Source organism: Syngnathus acus, chromosome 14 (assembly GCF_901709675.1).
Source record: "Syngnathus acus chromosome 14, fSynAcu1.2, whole genome shotgun sequence".
Taxonomy (NCBI): Eukaryota; Metazoa; Chordata; class Actinopteri; order Syngnathiformes; family Syngnathidae; genus Syngnathus; species Syngnathus acus.
Window position 1 is genome coordinate 3,704,558 of NC_051099.1, and position 15,615 is coordinate 3,720,172.

The window sequence follows — 15,615 nt, forward strand, 5'->3', positions numbered from 1 at the left end:
AAAATATTTTGATCATCGTATAGTGAGGTAACAAATCACCCATTCATTCAATATTCCATCGATCAATTTTTCATTAAATTATGAATATAGCTATGATTTGTCTATTTTTTTAATGGCACAATTTAAAAATGTGTCGAATCTGCCGCAAGCGTTGAGCTCGAGCACACCAAGATGGCGGTCCCTGGTAAACAGTAAGTGGGAGCTAACACACGCAAGTAGACGATTTGGGTAGTTTAGGCTTTATAAAAAAATTAAATTAAAGATTTAACATGATTTGCTGTTCTTTACTTTTTTTGTGGTGAAGCAGCTTCGATATAATTTACTGCCCCTGTTGCTAATCGAGCTAACGACGTGCAAAATGGAGATTGCAAAGAGGTGCACTAGCATTCATTGTGTTTACAAATCAACTGTGACTTTTGTACTCACTCAGGTACGGGCTCATCCTGCCTCAGAAGAAATGCTTGAAGACAACACGTCTCCAGAAACTTTGTGTGTTTGGGGATGACTCCGATGATGAGGTGATGCAATCAATCCACAAATGGTTACTTTGAATGCACCATATTTTCATTTAAAAACGCAATCCAAATGAATGCATGTATTGAATCAGACATCTGTTGGTGAGAGTCTTCAAAAAGAAGCAGCCAAGAAAAAGACGATGAGGCAGGTGAGGCCAAGACCAACTCAGGGCTGTCTTAGCTTGGGACGTGATTAATAAAATGGCTATTGATGTGTGTGTGTGTGTGTGTGCAGACTCAGCTGGAGATGAAGAAGGCCCTGGAGGAGGACAGCACCGTCTATGACTACGATGCAGTGTATGATGAAATTCAAAAGCAGAGACTGGAAACCAGTAAAAAGGTTTTGTCAGGACCAGAGAAGAAGGTATTTAGTTGCCCAAACCAACCTTTTTTTTTTTTTTGGTACTCCAGAAAGTAAAATTTTTTTTTGCACTTGCAGCCTAAGTATATCCATCAGCTGATGAAGGCGGTGGACAGCCGCAAGAAGGAGCAGGAGCGCCGAGAGGAGCGGAAGATCCAGAAGGAGCGTGAAGCGGAGGGCAACCAGTTTGCTGACAAGGAGGCCTACGTCACGACGGCCTACAAACGCAAGCTGCAGGAGCAGAAGGAGGAAGAGGAGCGTGCAAAGCATGAGGCTGCTATTGAAGGTGAGGCCCAGTAACATCACAGTCTCCACTCTCAAACCGCTAACGTGTGACAAAATATGTCCAAAATAAACAATCTGGCACCTTGATTAAGGAAGGAAGTACTTTTTTGTCTTTCTCACCAGCCGCTTTGGACGTGAGGAAACAAAACGATCTGAGTGGTTTCTACAGACATCTTCTCAACCAGACTGTAGGAGAGGAAGCCATCCCGGATCGCTTGGCTAACAAGTATGCGTTTCTTCAGAAACACAAATTTTTCTTATATTTATAAATACACACAATTTCATGTGGGCTCTTGCATAGAAGTCAAAAGTCAGAAGATGGAGGGATCCCAGAAACATCTCAAACGAGTCATGAAATCACACCAAGTGACGGAGAAGCACATGAGGAAAAGCACAGCAAGACCTCCTCCTCGCATTCCAAACGCCATTATAGACGCAGGTCACCAGCCTCTGGTAGTGACGACGAGCGGGAGAGAGAGGCGCAGAGGAAGAAAGAGCCAGAGAAGGTTGAGCAACGCAGCGGGAGGAGAGACCGCGACAAAAACGGCCAAAGTCACAGACGTCGAGATGAGCCGAGGGAAAAAGGTGACAGGAGGAAGTCTGAGGAAGATAAAGGGCAAGAGGAAGAGGTGCGGGGGAAAGATAAAGGCGAAGCAGCTGGAGAAGAGAAGGATGAAGGTGAGAAGGAAGAAGTTGAGAAGGAAGGCCAAACAGAGGAGACCAAGGTCAATAAGTTTGCAAAGCGTTCCAATGAGCAGACGTTGAGCTCGGCCAGAGATCGATACCTCGCTCGCCAGATGGCTCGCTCGACCTCCAAGAGCTACATTGAGCGTGAAGAAGACTGACACACAACAGATTATTAACTGCAGAAAATATAAATAAAGAGGCAAAGTCAAAAAGAAAACTTGATTTCCACTGGTTTTTATTCAGTTACACAAGGTCAGACAACACATGTTGCAGAAAAAAAAAAAAGCTTCATTCAAGGCGCCGCTTCTCCATCACTAATTGGCACTGAAGCCAACGACTCAGTCAACCTGCACTGGGGAAAAGTCACAATTACTGCCATGAAATATTGCAGTCTGACAACCTGTTAAGCCCGTTTTGTTTGTGTTCAGAAAAGTGAATATCACCACTGAGCATCTGACGGTAATTCCAGCTATTTCACTTTGAATTTCATCACAACACACCAAGTTAGATTTAAAGTCTGCATCTGATGTCATTTACGCTGGCATCAAATGTGAGCTACTTACTTGCAGGTGCAGGAATTGAGCAGCAAAGGCAAAGTAGACTTTCAGTCTTCAGGAAACTAAAGAAAATAAAAAAACTCAAATCGTCACAGCATCTACATCAAGTGTGCACAACATTCCATTGTTTCATTTCAAAGTTCAGAAAACTGAGTCACCACTAAACATCTGTCGGTAATTCCAGCTGTTTCAGTTGTTATTTCATCACATCAGGTTAATAAATCAATCAATAGATGAAAATAAATGTTTTAATACCTTTTCGAGCCAAGACTGGTTGCTCCAAAACGTACGATTTCATATAACGTTGTTCATCTGGACACGTGACCTGTTGGGAAGTCAATACTTTTGTCATGTACAATTATGATTGACAGCACGTATAAAGTGTTACCATGGCGACTCAGAACCGTGATTAAAAATACAATCGTCAGTTATCGCATCGGACGGCACTTCCTATTCACAACTTTCATCATTGCCACTTCATTTGAATTCAAGAGGAGAAAACGCTCACCTCTTGACTTCCATCATTTGGAAGACAAAAACGTCAACCAAGGCGGCATTTCACGATCTGACGCCCACCTGAAAACATGCCATTTCTTTTATCCATACGTATGCATACAAAGTTTCGATGTCTTATTTTGAGATGACGAGAGCAAAAGCTCACCGTGGTGTCACGTTTTCCGTCGTCGAGTCCACGTGGTCAACATGTTCAACTTTGCCAAGCCAAATTCAACATTTGACTCGCACAATCGATTGCACTAACATTTACAAGTCAGTGGGAGTTATTTGCTCGCATTTTTTTTTTCTTTCGTCCGTCATCTTTCCTTTTAGCCAACATGACTGAGTACCTGCACAGCTCAAGCAAGAAAGACCGATTCCGCGACAACTGCGCTTATTTAATAGCCAGGATGTCGCATGTATATGACGTCACATTCATGTCCCCGTATCGCAGCACAGAACGCGCCCTATACAATATGCTGGTACTCGCTCCGGCCACACGGCGGCGCTGTTTGCTGCCTTCCTGCAAGGAGTGAATTGATTTGATTGCGAGGGAAGTCTGCTGACTTGATTTTGTGCCGTCAGCTGCTCCGGTTTAGTTTTCTCCGCAAACATCACTTTTCATCTTCTTCCTCAGCGACCGATAGCTTCAGCCTTCAGGTAAACTTTTTCTTTTTTTTATCATCCATTTTATTGTGCTTTGTGTTCATTGCTGCTTACATTGCTCAACAAGATCGTCCTGAAAAATGATTTATGTCAAGTTGACGTTAGGCAATTAGGCATATTGGGGGGGGGGGGGGTTCAGGGATCACAACACTGAACCCCGAACCTCAGAATGGTCACTCATTGTCAAAACTTTGCAACTAAAAATGTCATTTGATCTAGTATTTGAGTAAAGTGACCTGCAGTGCCCACCTGGACACCTGCGTGGACGTGCAGAAGTTTGCAGGTGGATCCACTGTCACGTCATGTTGCCTCCACCCAAGAGCGACAGAATCATAACACACATGCCCAAGGTGACAAGCGCACAATGTAATAACAGCAAAACAAAAAATGCAACAATGCACTAACAATATAATAAGGTAACAACATTGTAATAATGTTACAATGACGTAATAACAGTAACGTGACACAATTGTGATTCCAATCATTGATTTTGGCGTGGCGTGATGATGTCACGTCAGTGTTTCAGTCCCAATGCGGCGCTGCAGACCAAAGAGGTTTTCCATCCTCAGGTGAAGGCCGCATGTCAGACGCAGAGGGAAGATACCGTCAGGTAAGGTTAAAGGTCACGCGACCTGTTAAATGCTTGCACATCTGCCATTTGATCCTCCATGTTTTCATCTCTTGAAAGGTAAGTGGATGCCAAGACTTGCAGTTTGTGGCCCAAAAATTCTTTTGTTTGGAAGATAAAATAAGTTCTGAAATGAACTTGGTGACGTTTCCGGCTTTCACGTCCATCCTGCTCTTTTGCAGCTTCAATGTCGCCAAAGTTATCGTGGTGGGCGACGTCTCGGTCGGGAAAACTTGTCTGGTCAGCAGGTAAGAAGCCGTTCCACAATTCCACACTGTACGTCAGCAATACTGATGGGAGTTTCATTTGGCACCTGGGCCTTCAGCACCACAATCAAAAACAAATATTCAACTTTCACTTCTATTGACTCATCACCACGCATGCAAGTACTAAAAGTTGATGTTCCCGAAAGGTTCTCCAGAGGAGCCTTCAACAAGAACTACAAAGCCACCATCGGTGTGGATTTTGACATGGAACGTTTCCAGGTACTCGGCGTCCCCTTCAGCCTGCAGCTGTGAGTATGTCGTGTGCCATCAATGAATAGGAAGGGGCAGAGTATGGAGCCTTGAGGGACCTCTTAGAAAACCGGCACCATGCATTACAGATGGGACACGGCGGGCCAGGAACGCTTCAAGTGTATTGCCTCCACATACTACAGAGGAGCTCAAGGTCAGGGAGGCTCCTCGCCGTCTTCATCTCCAAATCCAACATGTACTTTTGTGTGTGTGTGTTGCACCCACAGCCATCATTGTAGTGTTCGACTTGAGCAAAGAAAACTCCTTAGACCACGCCAGGTGAGAGGAACTAGCGGACGTATTCACGCGTGAACATGATTGTTGATGTAGGTGTCTTTATAATTAAGTCAACGGGAAAAGAAGAGAGGGAGCATGCGTTTCATCGAGGGACAAAGGCAAGGTGCCTTTAATTCTGTCCTATGACTACAGAAAACAAGTTTGTGTGCGCGTGCAGGGAGTGGTTGGAGGACGCCATGAAGGAGAACGACCCATCCAGTGTTCTTCTCTTCCTCGTGGGCACCAAGAAGGACCTCAGCGTGGGTGAAGATGAAGCAACTTTTCACACAAACCATTCAGTGTCCTCAAGTGATGTTTTTTTTCTTTTCTTGTCAGTCTCCAGAGCAGCTGGCTCAGGTTGAACAGGAAGCCGTCCGAATGTCGGAGGAGATCCGGGCAGAGTACTGGGCCGTGTCGGCCAAGTCGGGTGCGACGTATTGTAGTTGAAAGCTTACGAAGCGTCAACGTGACATTCAATTGATTGCATGTTGGCCACAGGAGACAGCGTGAGAGACTTTTTCCTCCGCGTGGCCTCTTTGACCTTCGAGGCCAACGTCCTGGCCGAGCTGGAGAAAAGCGCGGCGAGGGACGGGGCCGACGTCATCAGTGAGTCGCTGGCACGACGGCTTTCTTCTACTCCTGTACTGACGTGGTTTGTCGTCAGAGATCACGAGCGGCCCGAAGGACAAACGCGGGAGGAAGGCCAACTGCTGTTGACGTGAGAGGACAGAGCGGACGCACAACAGCGAAGAGTTGGGGTTTCAATAAAAAGTTGTCAAAAGTGTTTCCCACGTGTGGATTGTTGGCTTTGCGCACGGGTCATGTGCTGCAGCGTGACTAATCGGACATCTCATGACAGTCATGACATCACGCCTCCTTTCTGCCGGGCAAATAAAGGAATGATTGTTTGCGGGAGGATCTTGAGCTTCCTTTACAACTCAACTTTCAAGAGACACTCATGGGATGTTAGGATGCGCAAAGATGAGTATGCGATCGTCCTTGACGTGACACTGGAGCCCATTTTCCACCTTCAGGACAAATAAGTCACAAGCCTCCCGTATGCGTGTGTGATAGATGCGCACAGTGGAGTCTTAGAAGAGTCCACCAGGGAGAAAAAAAAAAACCCCAGTTGTCTTTATTTGTTCTATACAGAGGGTCGCTCGCCCGGTGGGTGTGGCCGAGAGCCGTCTATCACGAGCGCAGATGTTTTCTGGCCGTGGTGGGCCCTGCCCCCTCATCCCTAACTAAAAGCGGGGCAAACCAACGGGGCAAACCAACGGGGCAGCCCGCCTGACAGCAGGTCCATTTTGTACACGCAGAGAACACTGTGTGGGCGTGCCGTCGTGGCGCAAAACGACGACTCACGGTAGCGGATGGGGGGAAGCGGGGTCACATGGTAACGCCAACGCCCGTCCGGGCGCCCTACCGGTCCATCTCGTCCAGCAGGGGCGTGGCGTCCCCGGCGATGGACATGGGGGTGCTCTCGATCATGGGGCTGGGCGAAGGTCGCGGGGTCATTCTCTGAGTCTTCTTCCGACCTTCGGCCTCTTTCTCTTTCAGCCACTGTTCGGCCATCTTGCCCCAGTCCACTGCGGCCGTGGAGCCGCCGCCGCTTCCGCTGCTGCTTGGCCTGCAGACGGAAGGAGAGAAAGAGTTAGGTTAAGCGCCAACCGTACGGAAGACCCTCGTTTTCCATTGTCCCCGAGTGACTCACTTTGGCTGCTGCTGCTGAGGAGTCCGGCCCCGTGACGACGACACGGTTGAGCCCGGCGTGCCCGACCCGTGACCGTGGTGGCCGCTGTGGTGGTTGTGGTGCTGAGGGGTGGAGCCCGGGTACTGTGGCGTGCCCATGTTCTGCTGGCTGGGCGTAGTGAATGAGTAGCTTGGTGTCATCAAGGGTGTGGCTATTGGCTGCTGGGGCGTGGCAAACACCTGCGTAGGCGGATGGACCAAGGACGGAAACGTCAGTTGACATACACACACACACACACACAAAGACCGGGTGGCCGCACTGACGTGATAAGCCGAGGAGCTGCCGCCTCCTCCAGTGCTGCCTCCGTATCCGTATTGGCTGGATCCCCACTGGGCCGGTGTGGAGTTGGGGTTCTGGTTCTGGCCCTGGCCGGTGACGGCGGCGATGGCATTGAACATCTGCGAGGTCATGTTTCGCGGGAGCGAGTTCACGGCTCGCGTCAGGTCTGCGGAGAGAAAGTGCCACTGGGTTGACGACGAGCTGGCCGAGACGCGGCGAGGAAGGTGACGGGACTCACCGGCAATGTTGATGTTGGCCGGCGTGGCGTTGAGGGAGGCTGGCGTGCGTGTGCGGCTGCTGTTGCTGTTGGTGGGTGTGATGCCTTGGCAAGAGAACATGATAGTAAGACCTTGACAATTCAACTGTGTGTCCTCCGCTGAGAGTAAAACGCTCATCACAATACCTGGTACAGGCTCCTGGTAGTGGTCCTTGAACCAGCGGAACAAGCCGTTGACTGAGGGAAAGATCTGCGAGCGGTACCTGAACCCATCCGGGGTGATGGTCACGTACTCCACCCTGTGGACAGGCCGAGAATGGCGTCTTAAGTGACGCTGACCAATTGAGCAATGTCTTGTCGAGATGATCACCGACCGTGGCTTTCCTCGAGGTTGGTAGCCCAGCAGGAACTTTCCCGGCAAAGCTTTACACGCAGACACAAAATACGGAATGAAGGTGGGCTTCTCTCTTTTGGTCCTGACCAGCAGCTCCTCCATTTTCTGTCATCAACACAACGCAAAAGCAGCTCATGACTACGAGTTCATCAATGGTCACGTTTACACAGAGTGGCAGTCATCTTTTTTTTTTTCTTTTTTCACAATGTGAAACAGCAACACAACTCACCTCCTTGCTCCCGCCGTTACAATCTTGAAAGTATTTGTGGCTCAGCAGGTCCCGAGCGAACGATGCCATGGGTTGAATGAAGCGTGCTGTGATTTCATCCAGGTCTTCAAATTCCTGCAAGAATCCAGTCGCTCATTAGAAAAACAACCAACACAAGGCTCCACCGATGAAGTCAAATTGAGACGAGATTCGCCATACCTCACTATTGATCCAGAGCGTGTGTCCTAAGCTGAAGGCGTTCTCTTTGCCTTCCTCCCTCACATCCACGTGCTGGTAGATGCCGTCAGCCACCTGGAAAAGTTTGAAGAGAGGTTTGGGAGTGTTCGAGCGTCTCCTACTCCTTCTTCTTACCTTCCAGGTGACAGTGAGGTGGTTCTCTCCCTTGCTGCTGGGCCTGATGATCAGGTCTCCCTGGTCCAGGGACTCCATCATCTTCTCGGCCTGGTTGAAGCTGATGTTGTGAAAGTTGGGGTGAGCGATGACACGCTTGATGTACGCTGCGGAGAGGAAGCCGGAGAGTTAGTTCAGCTCAGACACGGCCGAGACCAAAGATCTCTTCTGCCAACTGACGCGTGCGCTGCTGTTTCTTCTTCAGCTCCTCCTCCAGCTTGAGATCTTCAGATTCGGCGTCAAAGTCGTAGTAGGTGTCTTTGGGAAGCTTCCACTCGTTGGCCTTGTCCGAGAGGTCGGAGGTGCGGCACGTGAGGTCCACGCTGAACTTCTCGATGTCGATCTTCATGATGCGACAGTGAACCGTCATGCCCACCTGAAGGAGGAGCCGCAATTGTGAGCGCTGACACAAAAAGCAGGCGGAAACAAACATCTCACCTTCACTCTCTCCTCGGGGTGTTTCACCACTTTGTCGCTCAGGAACTTGGTGGGAATGAATCCCTGCACGCCGTTGTCCAGTCTAGACCGCACCCCGATGGCCTGCCCGGGACAGGAGCCGCTATCGAAGTGGTTCCACACCTGCGGATACACGCACATGGCGGGAAAGTGAGATCAGACAGCAGGGAAGTGTTTTTCCGACAAGTCAGGAGAAGAGATGCCCGATAGTACCTCGCTGAGCTCGGGGAAGTTGTCTTGCTGGCAGAAGGGACACTGCCACAGGCCGGTGGCGTCATTACGGATGGCCTGATCATAGCTCTCCCCCTGGGGGCGCCGGTGAGCGATGCCGGTCACCACGCTGGTGATCAGCTTACCTGGAGCACAAAGCATGACATCAGGAGAAACATCACCGAATGACACTCATTTCGCATGTGGTGTGGCGTCTGGCGTAAGCAAGTTGACTATGATCTCACCAATGTAGAAGGTCTCTGGCGTCTCCTTGGTGAGCAGGTTGAAGACTTCCTCCGTGTTGGGGACTCTGTAGGGGACCCGCAGGTCTTTGTACCGGCAGCTCAGCTCAGCTCTGATGTCATACAGCGTGATGCCCTTGTTGCCGTAACCCTGCAGACGAGAGAGGACGTGAGGACGGGCCGCCGTCCGGGGCGCCCGCAGGCCGGCCGAGAAGCGAGCACCGACCTGTCTCTCCAGCTCCTCGGCAAAGGCGTCCAGGTCGAGATCTTTGAGCCTTTCGGGGTTCTCCAAGATCTCTTCCAGGGCGCCGGCCGGGTTGGCGTCCTCGGCGGACTCGTCGTACTCTAGCGCATCCACGGCCATCTTGCGAGCCCACTCGTACGTCTCGGGGTGGACGCGAGAGCCATCCAGGACCTCGATGTAGGAGTCGGTGCTGCAGAAGTAAACGGCGATGAGTCGCGCAGAAGACTTAGGCGGCGTGACGACTGGGATCACACGCAGAGCAGACCTGTCTCCGAGCGACGCCGTGTCGATCTTGATGAAACCTGCACAGTTGATGAAGACCTTTGGCCCCATGTGACACATTGTGACCAGCTGGGTTCTGTTCTCCAGACGCGTGTTGTTCTGCTTCAGAATCTGCTCAGAGGAACAGGACGCTGGTCAGGACTCAGAGCGGAGGGCCAGAGAAGCCCCAGAAGACCCACACCAACCTTGATCAAGTGCGAGCCCTTCCTCGGGCCAAGACCGCACACGTACTGGACCAAACTCTGAGTGTGAGGGTGAGCGATAGCCCGGTTCACATCCACGCCCACCTCGTTGACCCGATTGATGAACTCGCAATAGAGGGCAGAGAGCAGGTCCTCCTTTACCACGTGTTCCTGAAATCCAAGCGGACTTTTTAACCAACGGCGTTGATTGTTGCCATATGATATATTTTGTGCGGCATCACAGGACCTCCCAGCGCACGGGACCCTCGCCTCACCTGCAGGGGATGCAACTTGAGGCAGATGATGTCTTCGTCAGAGCTGCAGACCTGTGCGTACTCCACCAGAGGATCTTGAATCTTCCTGGCAATGGACACGGCCTGGCGCAGCAATGGTGGGTAATCCCGAAAGTCCGTCTGCGTGGGACCGCAGGGGGTGTGTCAAACGGGAACCCAAACTGCCGCCAAGGCCCGGGCGGGACGGCTAACCTCGGACTTTTTGCTGTTCATGTAGAGCGTGCCCAGCTCGTTGTCGACCAGCTCCACGCCGACGGAGGGCAGCGACGACTCCTGCTCCAGCTCGCTGATGGTCCTCTTGATGTCCTCTATGATCATCTGAGCGTCCCTGCATGCATCACATGGTCACAAAAAGGTCCTCGTTGAAATGCAGACCACCACTATTGAGAAGTAAGAAAGAGAGAAAAAGGTCTTACCGGTTTTCACCAGCCACGGCGACCACGTGAGGCTTCTTGCTGGACAAAAACCTCTTGAGGTTCTCAATGTCGTTGGCCTGAAGTCGACGACACCAGTGAGCGACGCTCAAACGCGCACGAGACTTGCCGCGCGCGCACGCACCTTCTTCTCTCGCTCGTCCTCCCTGAAGGCGTTCCTCCTCTTCATGAAGTAGGGCAGGCGCAGAAAGTCCGCCACCTCGCCTTCCCCATTGATCAGCGCGCAGAAGACGGGCGTGTCTCTGTCAAAGGGGAAACAGATCGCTGCAGCGAGAAGCTAGTCGTACGTCCATCCTCCAGAGTTGACTGTATGGCAAGTCGCCGTGTACCTGCTGGGTGCGTAGGCCACTCCCAGCACCCTGATGCCTTTGCCCTGACTCTCGTCCATCAGGTCGTCATCTTCCTCCAACTGCTGGTCTGGCCTGTAAGGAGACACCTTCAACCAGTTGTACAGTCGACGGCAGCACGACTGCGGTGAGAAAAACAAGAAGTCGTTAGATTTGTACAGGACATCGTGGATTGAGATCATTCAAATAACGTCAGCATACCCGTACGATGCTCTCTTTGGCTTCAGCGATGAGCTTGCTCTTAAGCTCTTTGGCCATCTGAGGGTAGAGGAACTGGTTGAGGGCTCTCTCGATGGCCAAGGTGCGCTGACGGTTCCACTCCTGCACCTGATGGCTGAACTCGTCTCGGTAGTAGAACTGCTTGATCTCGTCAAAGTAGGTCTGGTCGCCCGCGTACCTGGGAAGGGACCGCAACCGGGCCGGTCAGAAGAGCTCGCCGTCTTGGCGTCTTTGCTTTTTCTTACCCTTTGACTCCAACGAGGTCGATGCAGATGTCAATGGAGAGCAGGCCCTCGTTCTCAGCCAAGCACATTTTCAGGAACTGATCCCCGCTGAGCTCCTTCACCGCCTTGTTCTTCAGGTACTTGAAGGAGTAGGCAAAGTGGGCCTCGTCCACATCCTGCACGGGCGGACATCAAAAGACGTTAAAACCGTACATGAGAGCGTGCGTGTGCCAGCGCGTGGGACCTTTTTGCCCTTCTTGGTGGGCTTGATGTTGATCTTGGCTCTCTCTTGGAAGGTCTGGCGCAGCACGTGTCGGACCAAAGGCTCGCGGGCAATCTGCATGGCCACCATGTAGCGGGTGCCCTCCAGGACGGCCTCCGGGCCGGGGAACTGGCTGCACACGTAGTCTTTAGCCAGCTCCATGGGCTCGGCGGGGAACTGCTCCGTCTCGTGCCGCTGGTAGCTGTCTCGCAGATTCTCGCCAAACTGCTCAGGCGTCAGGCCGAACTTTTTGGCCAGGCCGTCTGCAATCCAGGAGGAAAGACCTTGAAGCCAGCCGGCACGAGGGGAAAACCATCTCAGAGGAAACCAGGAAATTAGACGCACCGAGGCCCACGCTTTGGCAGATGCTGTACATGTCCCGGCGAGACGCCAGCTTGAGATCTGGACCCTTCTGCTCCTCCTCTTCTTCTACCTCCACTTCCTCCTCCTCACCTTCAAAAGGAGCTTACAAATCAAGTCTCGGCTGACCTCCCTGTAAAACCTCTCACCCACCGTCTTCTGTGACTTGATTAATCTTGCGGAGCCTCTTCTTGCTGGCCTTGGCGGCGTTCTGCATCTTGGGAATATCTCGGCCGTAGTAGAGCAGGAAGTGGTTGTACACGTCGCCGAGCTCTTCCAGCGTCTGGACGTCCTTCAGCCTGCGGCAACAACAACAACAACAACACACATGTGCTTACAAACCACAAAGACGGGAGGACGCAATCGCACAGGCACACACCTCTCCATGTCGGCCGTGTCCAGCGGGCGTATCCCGTCAGCCAAAGGTTTATCGGGGTCGGCAGAGATCTGCTCAAACTGGTAGGACTGCATCTTTTGAAAGAGTCGCGTAAGGTTCTGCTTGCGGGTCTTCAGCTGAGTCCACTGGTGGAAGGAAAACATGCCCATGACTCCAAGATGGCGGACATAGAAGATCCGGAGCAACTAGGTTACCTTTTCATCCCACTGCCACACCTTCCACAGGTCATTGATGTTCAGCTCTGGTTCCACATACTCTTTTCTGTAGAATGCAATAAATGGAACCTGCAAAAAAAAAAAAAAAGGAGAAATTATTTCGTGCTTCAAGTATGTCTGTTGTGTTTGTGTTAACCACGTCAACGTGTGTCTTACTCAGCTTCTCCGAACAAACCTCAAATTGTTGATTCCTCATGAAGTTGAGCGCTTCTTTGATTTTGGCGATGGTACTGGGGCCTTGGCGGCTGAAGTTGGTGGACGTCCCGCGCTCCAAATAATCGCCGCTCTCCTGTTGGCGGACGAGCATGTGGCTCAACCGCACAAGACCGCCGGCGGCTTTCGGGAGAAGAGCGTCACAAACCTGAATGGAAATGGTGAGCGTGGAGAAGCCGTGTCTGAAGATCCACTCCGCTTCCTCCTCCAGCTCCTCGTCCTCAGCCGGTTTGACGGCGATCGATCGCAGCTGCCACGTAAACGAGATCGTCCACGGACACGTTAGCGCTGATTGTAATCGCTATTGCTTGTTTTTCGAAAGGCCCCAAAAGAGCAAAACCAAAGGCGTCGTCCACCTGGAACCTCTCGGGCATGTCGGTGGTGCGGATCTCGTTGTCCTGGTCGGTCATGTGACTGCTCTCCAGCTCACTGGGCTCGTAGAGCTCAAAGATGCTCTTTCGGCCCTGCCGCCTCTTGGTCTGCTTCTTGGGCCGGTCCCAGCCCTCTTCATCCTGGTCCTCCTCCTCCTCCTCACCCTGGTCATACGCGTCGACGTCAAATTCAGCAAAGTCAAAGTCGCCGCCGAAGATCTCCTGCGCCTCCTGCAGGGCACTGTAGGAAGACGAAGAACGGTAATTCAGCGAGATGACATGGGCTCGTTTGGAAAGAGCTTAAGTTTGTTCCGGCTCCCGGGGATTAACGTGTCGCAGCCGCGCGCCGCAGAACACTCACGCGTCAGTGTAGCCGGAAAATTTCTTGCCCCGTTTTTTGGTGATCGGCTGTCCATCATCATCCACGATAAAGTCGTCAATATCTGTAGAATTCAATCGAGACAAAACAATGTCTGGATTTCAATATTCTTCAGGTCTTCAGTGTGGCCGCAAGAAATAATGTTAGTCTTGTTTCTCTTGGGTTGCTGATCCATTTTGGCCACAACAGGACCTGATTGCGCAACCGGTCGTTCGTGCTTTACCCGACTCCTCGTCTTCTCCTTCCTCGTCATCGCCTGTCTGCTGGAGAGGCTCGTGGACGGCCTCGCCCTCCTCCGGCTCGCCGTCTCCATCGCCGTGAAAGATCTCGTCGGCGATCAGGTCCTTCTCATCGTCGTCGTCATCGTCATCATCCAGCGTTTTTACACGGTCGTATTTCTTCTTCTGAGGTGTACAAACGGCAGCGAGTTGAGTCTTGTGGCAGCTTGCGAGAAACCGAGCGAGGACAAAAAGACGCTAACCCTCCTCTTGACTTTCACACCCAAGTTTTCCTCAATGAGGTCCAGATCGTCCTCGTCCAGGTCGTTGTAATCTGTCAAGAGAAAAAGTGGCAGAAGACACTTTATCGAGTTACCGTTTTAATAATCACAACATCTTAATGCTATTTTTTCTTTTCTCCCACTCAAAACCTTTCCCGAAGTATAACAAACTCACTTCGCTTCTTGCGGCGATGCCGGACTTCCTCCTCCGAGTCGCTATCACCTCCACTTGCACTCTTTTGACCTCCCGTGTCCTCCTCTTCATCGCCATCATCGATGAGCCCACGCAAGTTGCCTCGCTCGTCCTGGTCCTCAGTGTTGTCTTCATCCTCCTCGTCTGTGGGGATATGTCATATGAGTGTCCCGCACACACGAGCCCAACATTGGACGCGTCTCACCATCATCCTCCATGAACCTCTGTGTCTTCTTGGGCTTTAACTCTTTCTCTTCAAACTCCTCCTCGGATTCCTCGGCCTCACTCTCGATGAAGTCCGACATAACTGCTGCCCCTGTCACACATTACATAATTTAAAATCAGATCACAGGGTGTTGAACCTCATTTCACTGTATAAAGCAGAATGATTCATCTACTGGAAGATACAAGGCTGAAAAAAATGCGATTTGAGAGGAAAACCAGAAACTTTCCTAATTACAAATAATTACAGTACAATGCCGGCCGGCCTTGAACCAGAGACGCGAAGGAATTAGGCCACAGACTGGCACACTCACCGACGCAGAATTTGCACCCGCAGTTCTCGCACGATTCACGGAAAAGTAAAAATCGGGGGTGAGTTGACGGTCACGGCAAAAATAAGAGAAGCGGCACGCGATGTTGATGTCGCAATGCGGAAAACATCAACAACACGTCACGCGAGCATGTTCTCATCCCTAGGACAAAATCACGAGTGCATTTCTTGACATTATTAGAAGAGTAGTTTGTTTTTGCTGAACTATTTAAGATGGTTTGTACGAAGCAACTAAGAAAGCATAATCTTGTTTAGTGGTGCAGCCGCTAGTTAGCGCGTGCTAAAAAAGGAGCAGTTAACATGCCAATTAGATATGTGTTAGACTCGCTCAGGTCCTCAATTCAGGTTGGAACTCAGAATGTCACGTTTAGATACGTGAGAATAAAAAAAAAATAGACGCAGAAAGGAGGCCTCCAGTGCGAGTGAAATACCGAACGCGCTTAGTTAGCATTAGCATGAGCTCCAAGCACAACATCCGCGCCAACGTCGAGGTCTCGTTGGCTAGCTCCACAACGCCTACAACGAGCGTGCAACCAAGACTTACGCGTCCGTCTCGCTGCCGTGACAAGCTCGGTAAAAGAGGACAAAACCTGCTCGCTGGGTTTTTGTGTGCGCTTTGGAGAAAAATGGCGGACAGCGTGTTGACTTCCGGAAAGCCGGAAATGAAATATTAGGTCTTTTCAACCGGACGCTACCGCCTCCTGCTGGTTCATCCACACATTGCATACAGAACAATGTCGGGCAGGGCGACCAGTGCAGTTCTGCTTCGACGCCACTAGGAGCGCTGTGATAT

The 15,615-nt window shown here is 51.1% G+C and overlaps 3 protein-coding genes, 2 long non-coding RNA genes and 3 other non-coding genes across 12 annotated transcripts; 2 read left to right on the forward strand and 6 right to left on the reverse strand.

Annotated features, from left to right (window-relative positions):
• Positions 1 to 92: 92 nt before the first annotated feature.
• nsrp1 (nuclear speckle splicing regulatory protein 1) lies at positions 93 to 2,065 on the forward strand. Of its 2 annotated transcripts, none has more exons than XM_037270728.1 (7): positions 93 to 191; positions 431 to 518; positions 608 to 664; positions 751 to 879; positions 955 to 1,162; positions 1,285 to 1,387; positions 1,466 to 2,065. In XM_037270728.1, the coding sequence occupies exons 1-7, from the start codon at positions 172 to 174 to the stop codon at positions 2,004 to 2,006; spliced, it is 1,146 nt and encodes a 381-aa protein (XP_037126623.1). In that variant the 5' UTR covers positions 93 to 171; the 3' UTR covers positions 2,007 to 2,065. The 2 variants fall into 2 exon arrangements, with proteins under 2 accessions (XP_037126623.1, XP_037126622.1); XM_037270727.1 differs by having other exon boundaries at positions 94 to 191; positions 1,463 to 2,065.
• A 3-nt stretch (positions 2,066 to 2,068) lies between these two features.
• Positions 2,069 to 2,469, reverse strand: LOC119134218. Of its 2 annotated transcripts, none has more exons than XR_005100284.1 (2): positions 2,412 to 2,469; positions 2,069 to 2,195 (listed from the first exon to the last, which is right to left on the reverse strand). It is a non-coding gene; the product is annotated as an uncharacterized LOC119134218 (long non-coding RNA). The 2 variants fall into 2 exon arrangements; XR_005100283.1 differs by having other exon boundaries at positions 2,069 to 2,200; positions 2,412 to 2,454.
• LOC119134238 lies at positions 2,271 to 2,343 on the reverse strand. The gene has a single exon (XR_005100297.1). It is a non-coding gene; the product is annotated as a small nucleolar RNA SNORD65 (small nucleolar RNA).
• Positions 2,470 to 2,475: 6 nt separating the features above from the next.
• LOC119134217 lies at positions 2,476 to 3,294 on the reverse strand. The gene is made up of 3 exons (XR_005100282.1): positions 3,067 to 3,294; positions 2,914 to 2,981; positions 2,476 to 2,730 (listed from the first exon to the last, which is right to left on the reverse strand). It is a non-coding gene; the product is annotated as an uncharacterized LOC119134217 (long non-coding RNA).
• Positions 2,545 to 2,615, reverse strand: LOC119134237. The gene has a single exon (XR_005100296.1). It is a non-coding gene; the product is annotated as a small nucleolar RNA SNORD65 (small nucleolar RNA).
• Positions 2,801 to 2,879, reverse strand: LOC119134236. The gene has a single exon (XR_005100295.1). It is a non-coding gene; the product is annotated as a small nucleolar RNA SNORD49 (small nucleolar RNA).
• Positions 3,295 to 3,438: 144 nt separating the features above from the next.
• On the forward strand, positions 3,439 to 5,895 carry LOC119134200 (ras-related protein Rab-34-like). 2 transcript variants are annotated; one of them, XM_037270734.1, is made up of 11 exons: positions 3,439 to 3,560; positions 3,786 to 3,916; positions 4,085 to 4,176; positions 4,377 to 4,442; positions 4,607 to 4,708; positions 4,799 to 4,863; positions 4,937 to 4,988; positions 5,164 to 5,245; positions 5,322 to 5,412; positions 5,484 to 5,591; positions 5,650 to 5,805. In XM_037270734.1, the coding sequence occupies exons 2-11, from the start codon at positions 3,869 to 3,871 to the stop codon at positions 5,700 to 5,702; spliced, it is 759 nt and encodes a 252-aa protein (XP_037126629.1). In that variant the 5' UTR covers positions 3,439 to 3,560; positions 3,786 to 3,868; the 3' UTR covers positions 5,703 to 5,805. The 2 variants fall into 2 exon arrangements, with proteins under 2 accessions (XP_037126629.1, XP_037126628.1); XM_037270733.1 differs by having other exon boundaries at positions 5,484 to 5,895.
• Positions 5,896 to 6,097: 202 nt separating this feature from the next.
• On the reverse strand, positions 6,098 to 15,510 carry supt6h (SPT6 homolog, histone chaperone and transcription elongation factor). 2 transcript variants are annotated; one of them, XR_005100280.1, is made up of 38 exons: positions 15,367 to 15,510; positions 14,475 to 14,585; positions 14,252 to 14,413; positions 14,059 to 14,129; positions 13,801 to 13,981; positions 13,560 to 13,641; positions 13,184 to 13,439; positions 12,976 to 13,077; positions 12,790 to 12,903; positions 12,594 to 12,683; positions 12,382 to 12,524; positions 12,156 to 12,301; positions 11,988 to 12,095; positions 11,625 to 11,905; positions 11,402 to 11,556; positions 11,139 to 11,334; positions 10,920 to 11,059; positions 10,715 to 10,832; positions 10,573 to 10,649; positions 10,349 to 10,484; positions 10,139 to 10,276; positions 9,867 to 10,034; positions 9,665 to 9,792; positions 9,382 to 9,589; positions 9,159 to 9,306; positions 8,917 to 9,059; positions 8,686 to 8,826; positions 8,428 to 8,623; positions 8,209 to 8,354; positions 8,056 to 8,148; positions 7,858 to 7,971; positions 7,609 to 7,733; positions 7,421 to 7,533; positions 7,256 to 7,339; positions 7,002 to 7,183; positions 6,700 to 6,917; positions 6,352 to 6,615; positions 6,098 to 6,321 (listed from the first exon to the last, which is right to left on the reverse strand). XR_005100280.1 is itself a non-coding variant. In XM_037270698.1 (37 exons), exons 2-37 carry the CDS (start codon positions 14,572 to 14,574, stop codon positions 6,408 to 6,410), a joined length of 5,211 nt encoding a protein of 1,736 aa, XP_037126593.1. In that variant the 5' UTR covers positions 14,575 to 14,585; positions 14,806 to 15,343; the 3' UTR covers positions 6,098 to 6,407. The 2 variants fall into 2 exon arrangements, 1 of the variants encoding a protein (XP_037126593.1); XM_037270698.1 differs by lacking the exon at positions 15,367 to 15,510 and adding an exon at positions 14,806 to 15,343 and having other exon boundaries at positions 6,098 to 6,615.
• Between the last annotated feature and the right edge of the window lie 105 nt (positions 15,511 to 15,615).

Excerpts from the sequence above, each read along its gene's own strand:
- LOC119134200 (XM_037270733.1), top strand. The coding sequence starts at position 3,869 with ATGTTGCCTCCACCCAAGAGCGACAGAATCATAACACACATGCCCAAG. Across the intron at positions 4,709-4,798 it reads GTCCCCTTCAGCCTGCAGCT|ATGGGACACGGCGGGCCAGG; the intron begins GTGAGTATGTCG and ends CATGCATTACAG. Across the intron at positions 5,246-5,321 it reads GCACCAAGAAGGACCTCAGC|TCTCCAGAGCAGCTGGCTCA; the intron begins GTGGGTGAAGAT and ends TTTTCTTGTCAG.
- nsrp1 (XM_037270727.1), top strand. The coding sequence starts at position 172 with ATGGCGGTCCCTGGTAAACA. Across the intron at positions 880-954 it reads TGTCAGGACCAGAGAAGAAG|CCTAAGTATATCCATCAGCT; the intron begins GTATTTAGTTGC and ends TTGCACTTGCAG. Across the intron at positions 1,388-1,462 it reads CCGGATCGCTTGGCTAACAA|AAGTCAAAAGTCAGAAGATG; the intron begins GTATGCGTTTCT and ends GCTCTTGCATAG.
- supt6h (XM_037270698.1), bottom strand. The coding sequence starts at position 14,574 with ATGTCGGACTTCATCGAGAGTGAGGCCGAGGAATCCGAGGAGGAGTTT. Across the intron at positions 8,355-8,427 it reads GAAGAAACAGCAGCGCACGC|CGTACATCAAGCGTGTCATC; the intron begins GTCAGTTGGCAG and ends TCCTCTCCGCAG. Across the intron at positions 7,972-8,055 it reads CGCTCTGGATCAATAGTGAG|GAATTTGAAGACCTGGATGA; the intron begins GTATGGCGAATC and ends GGATTCTTGCAG.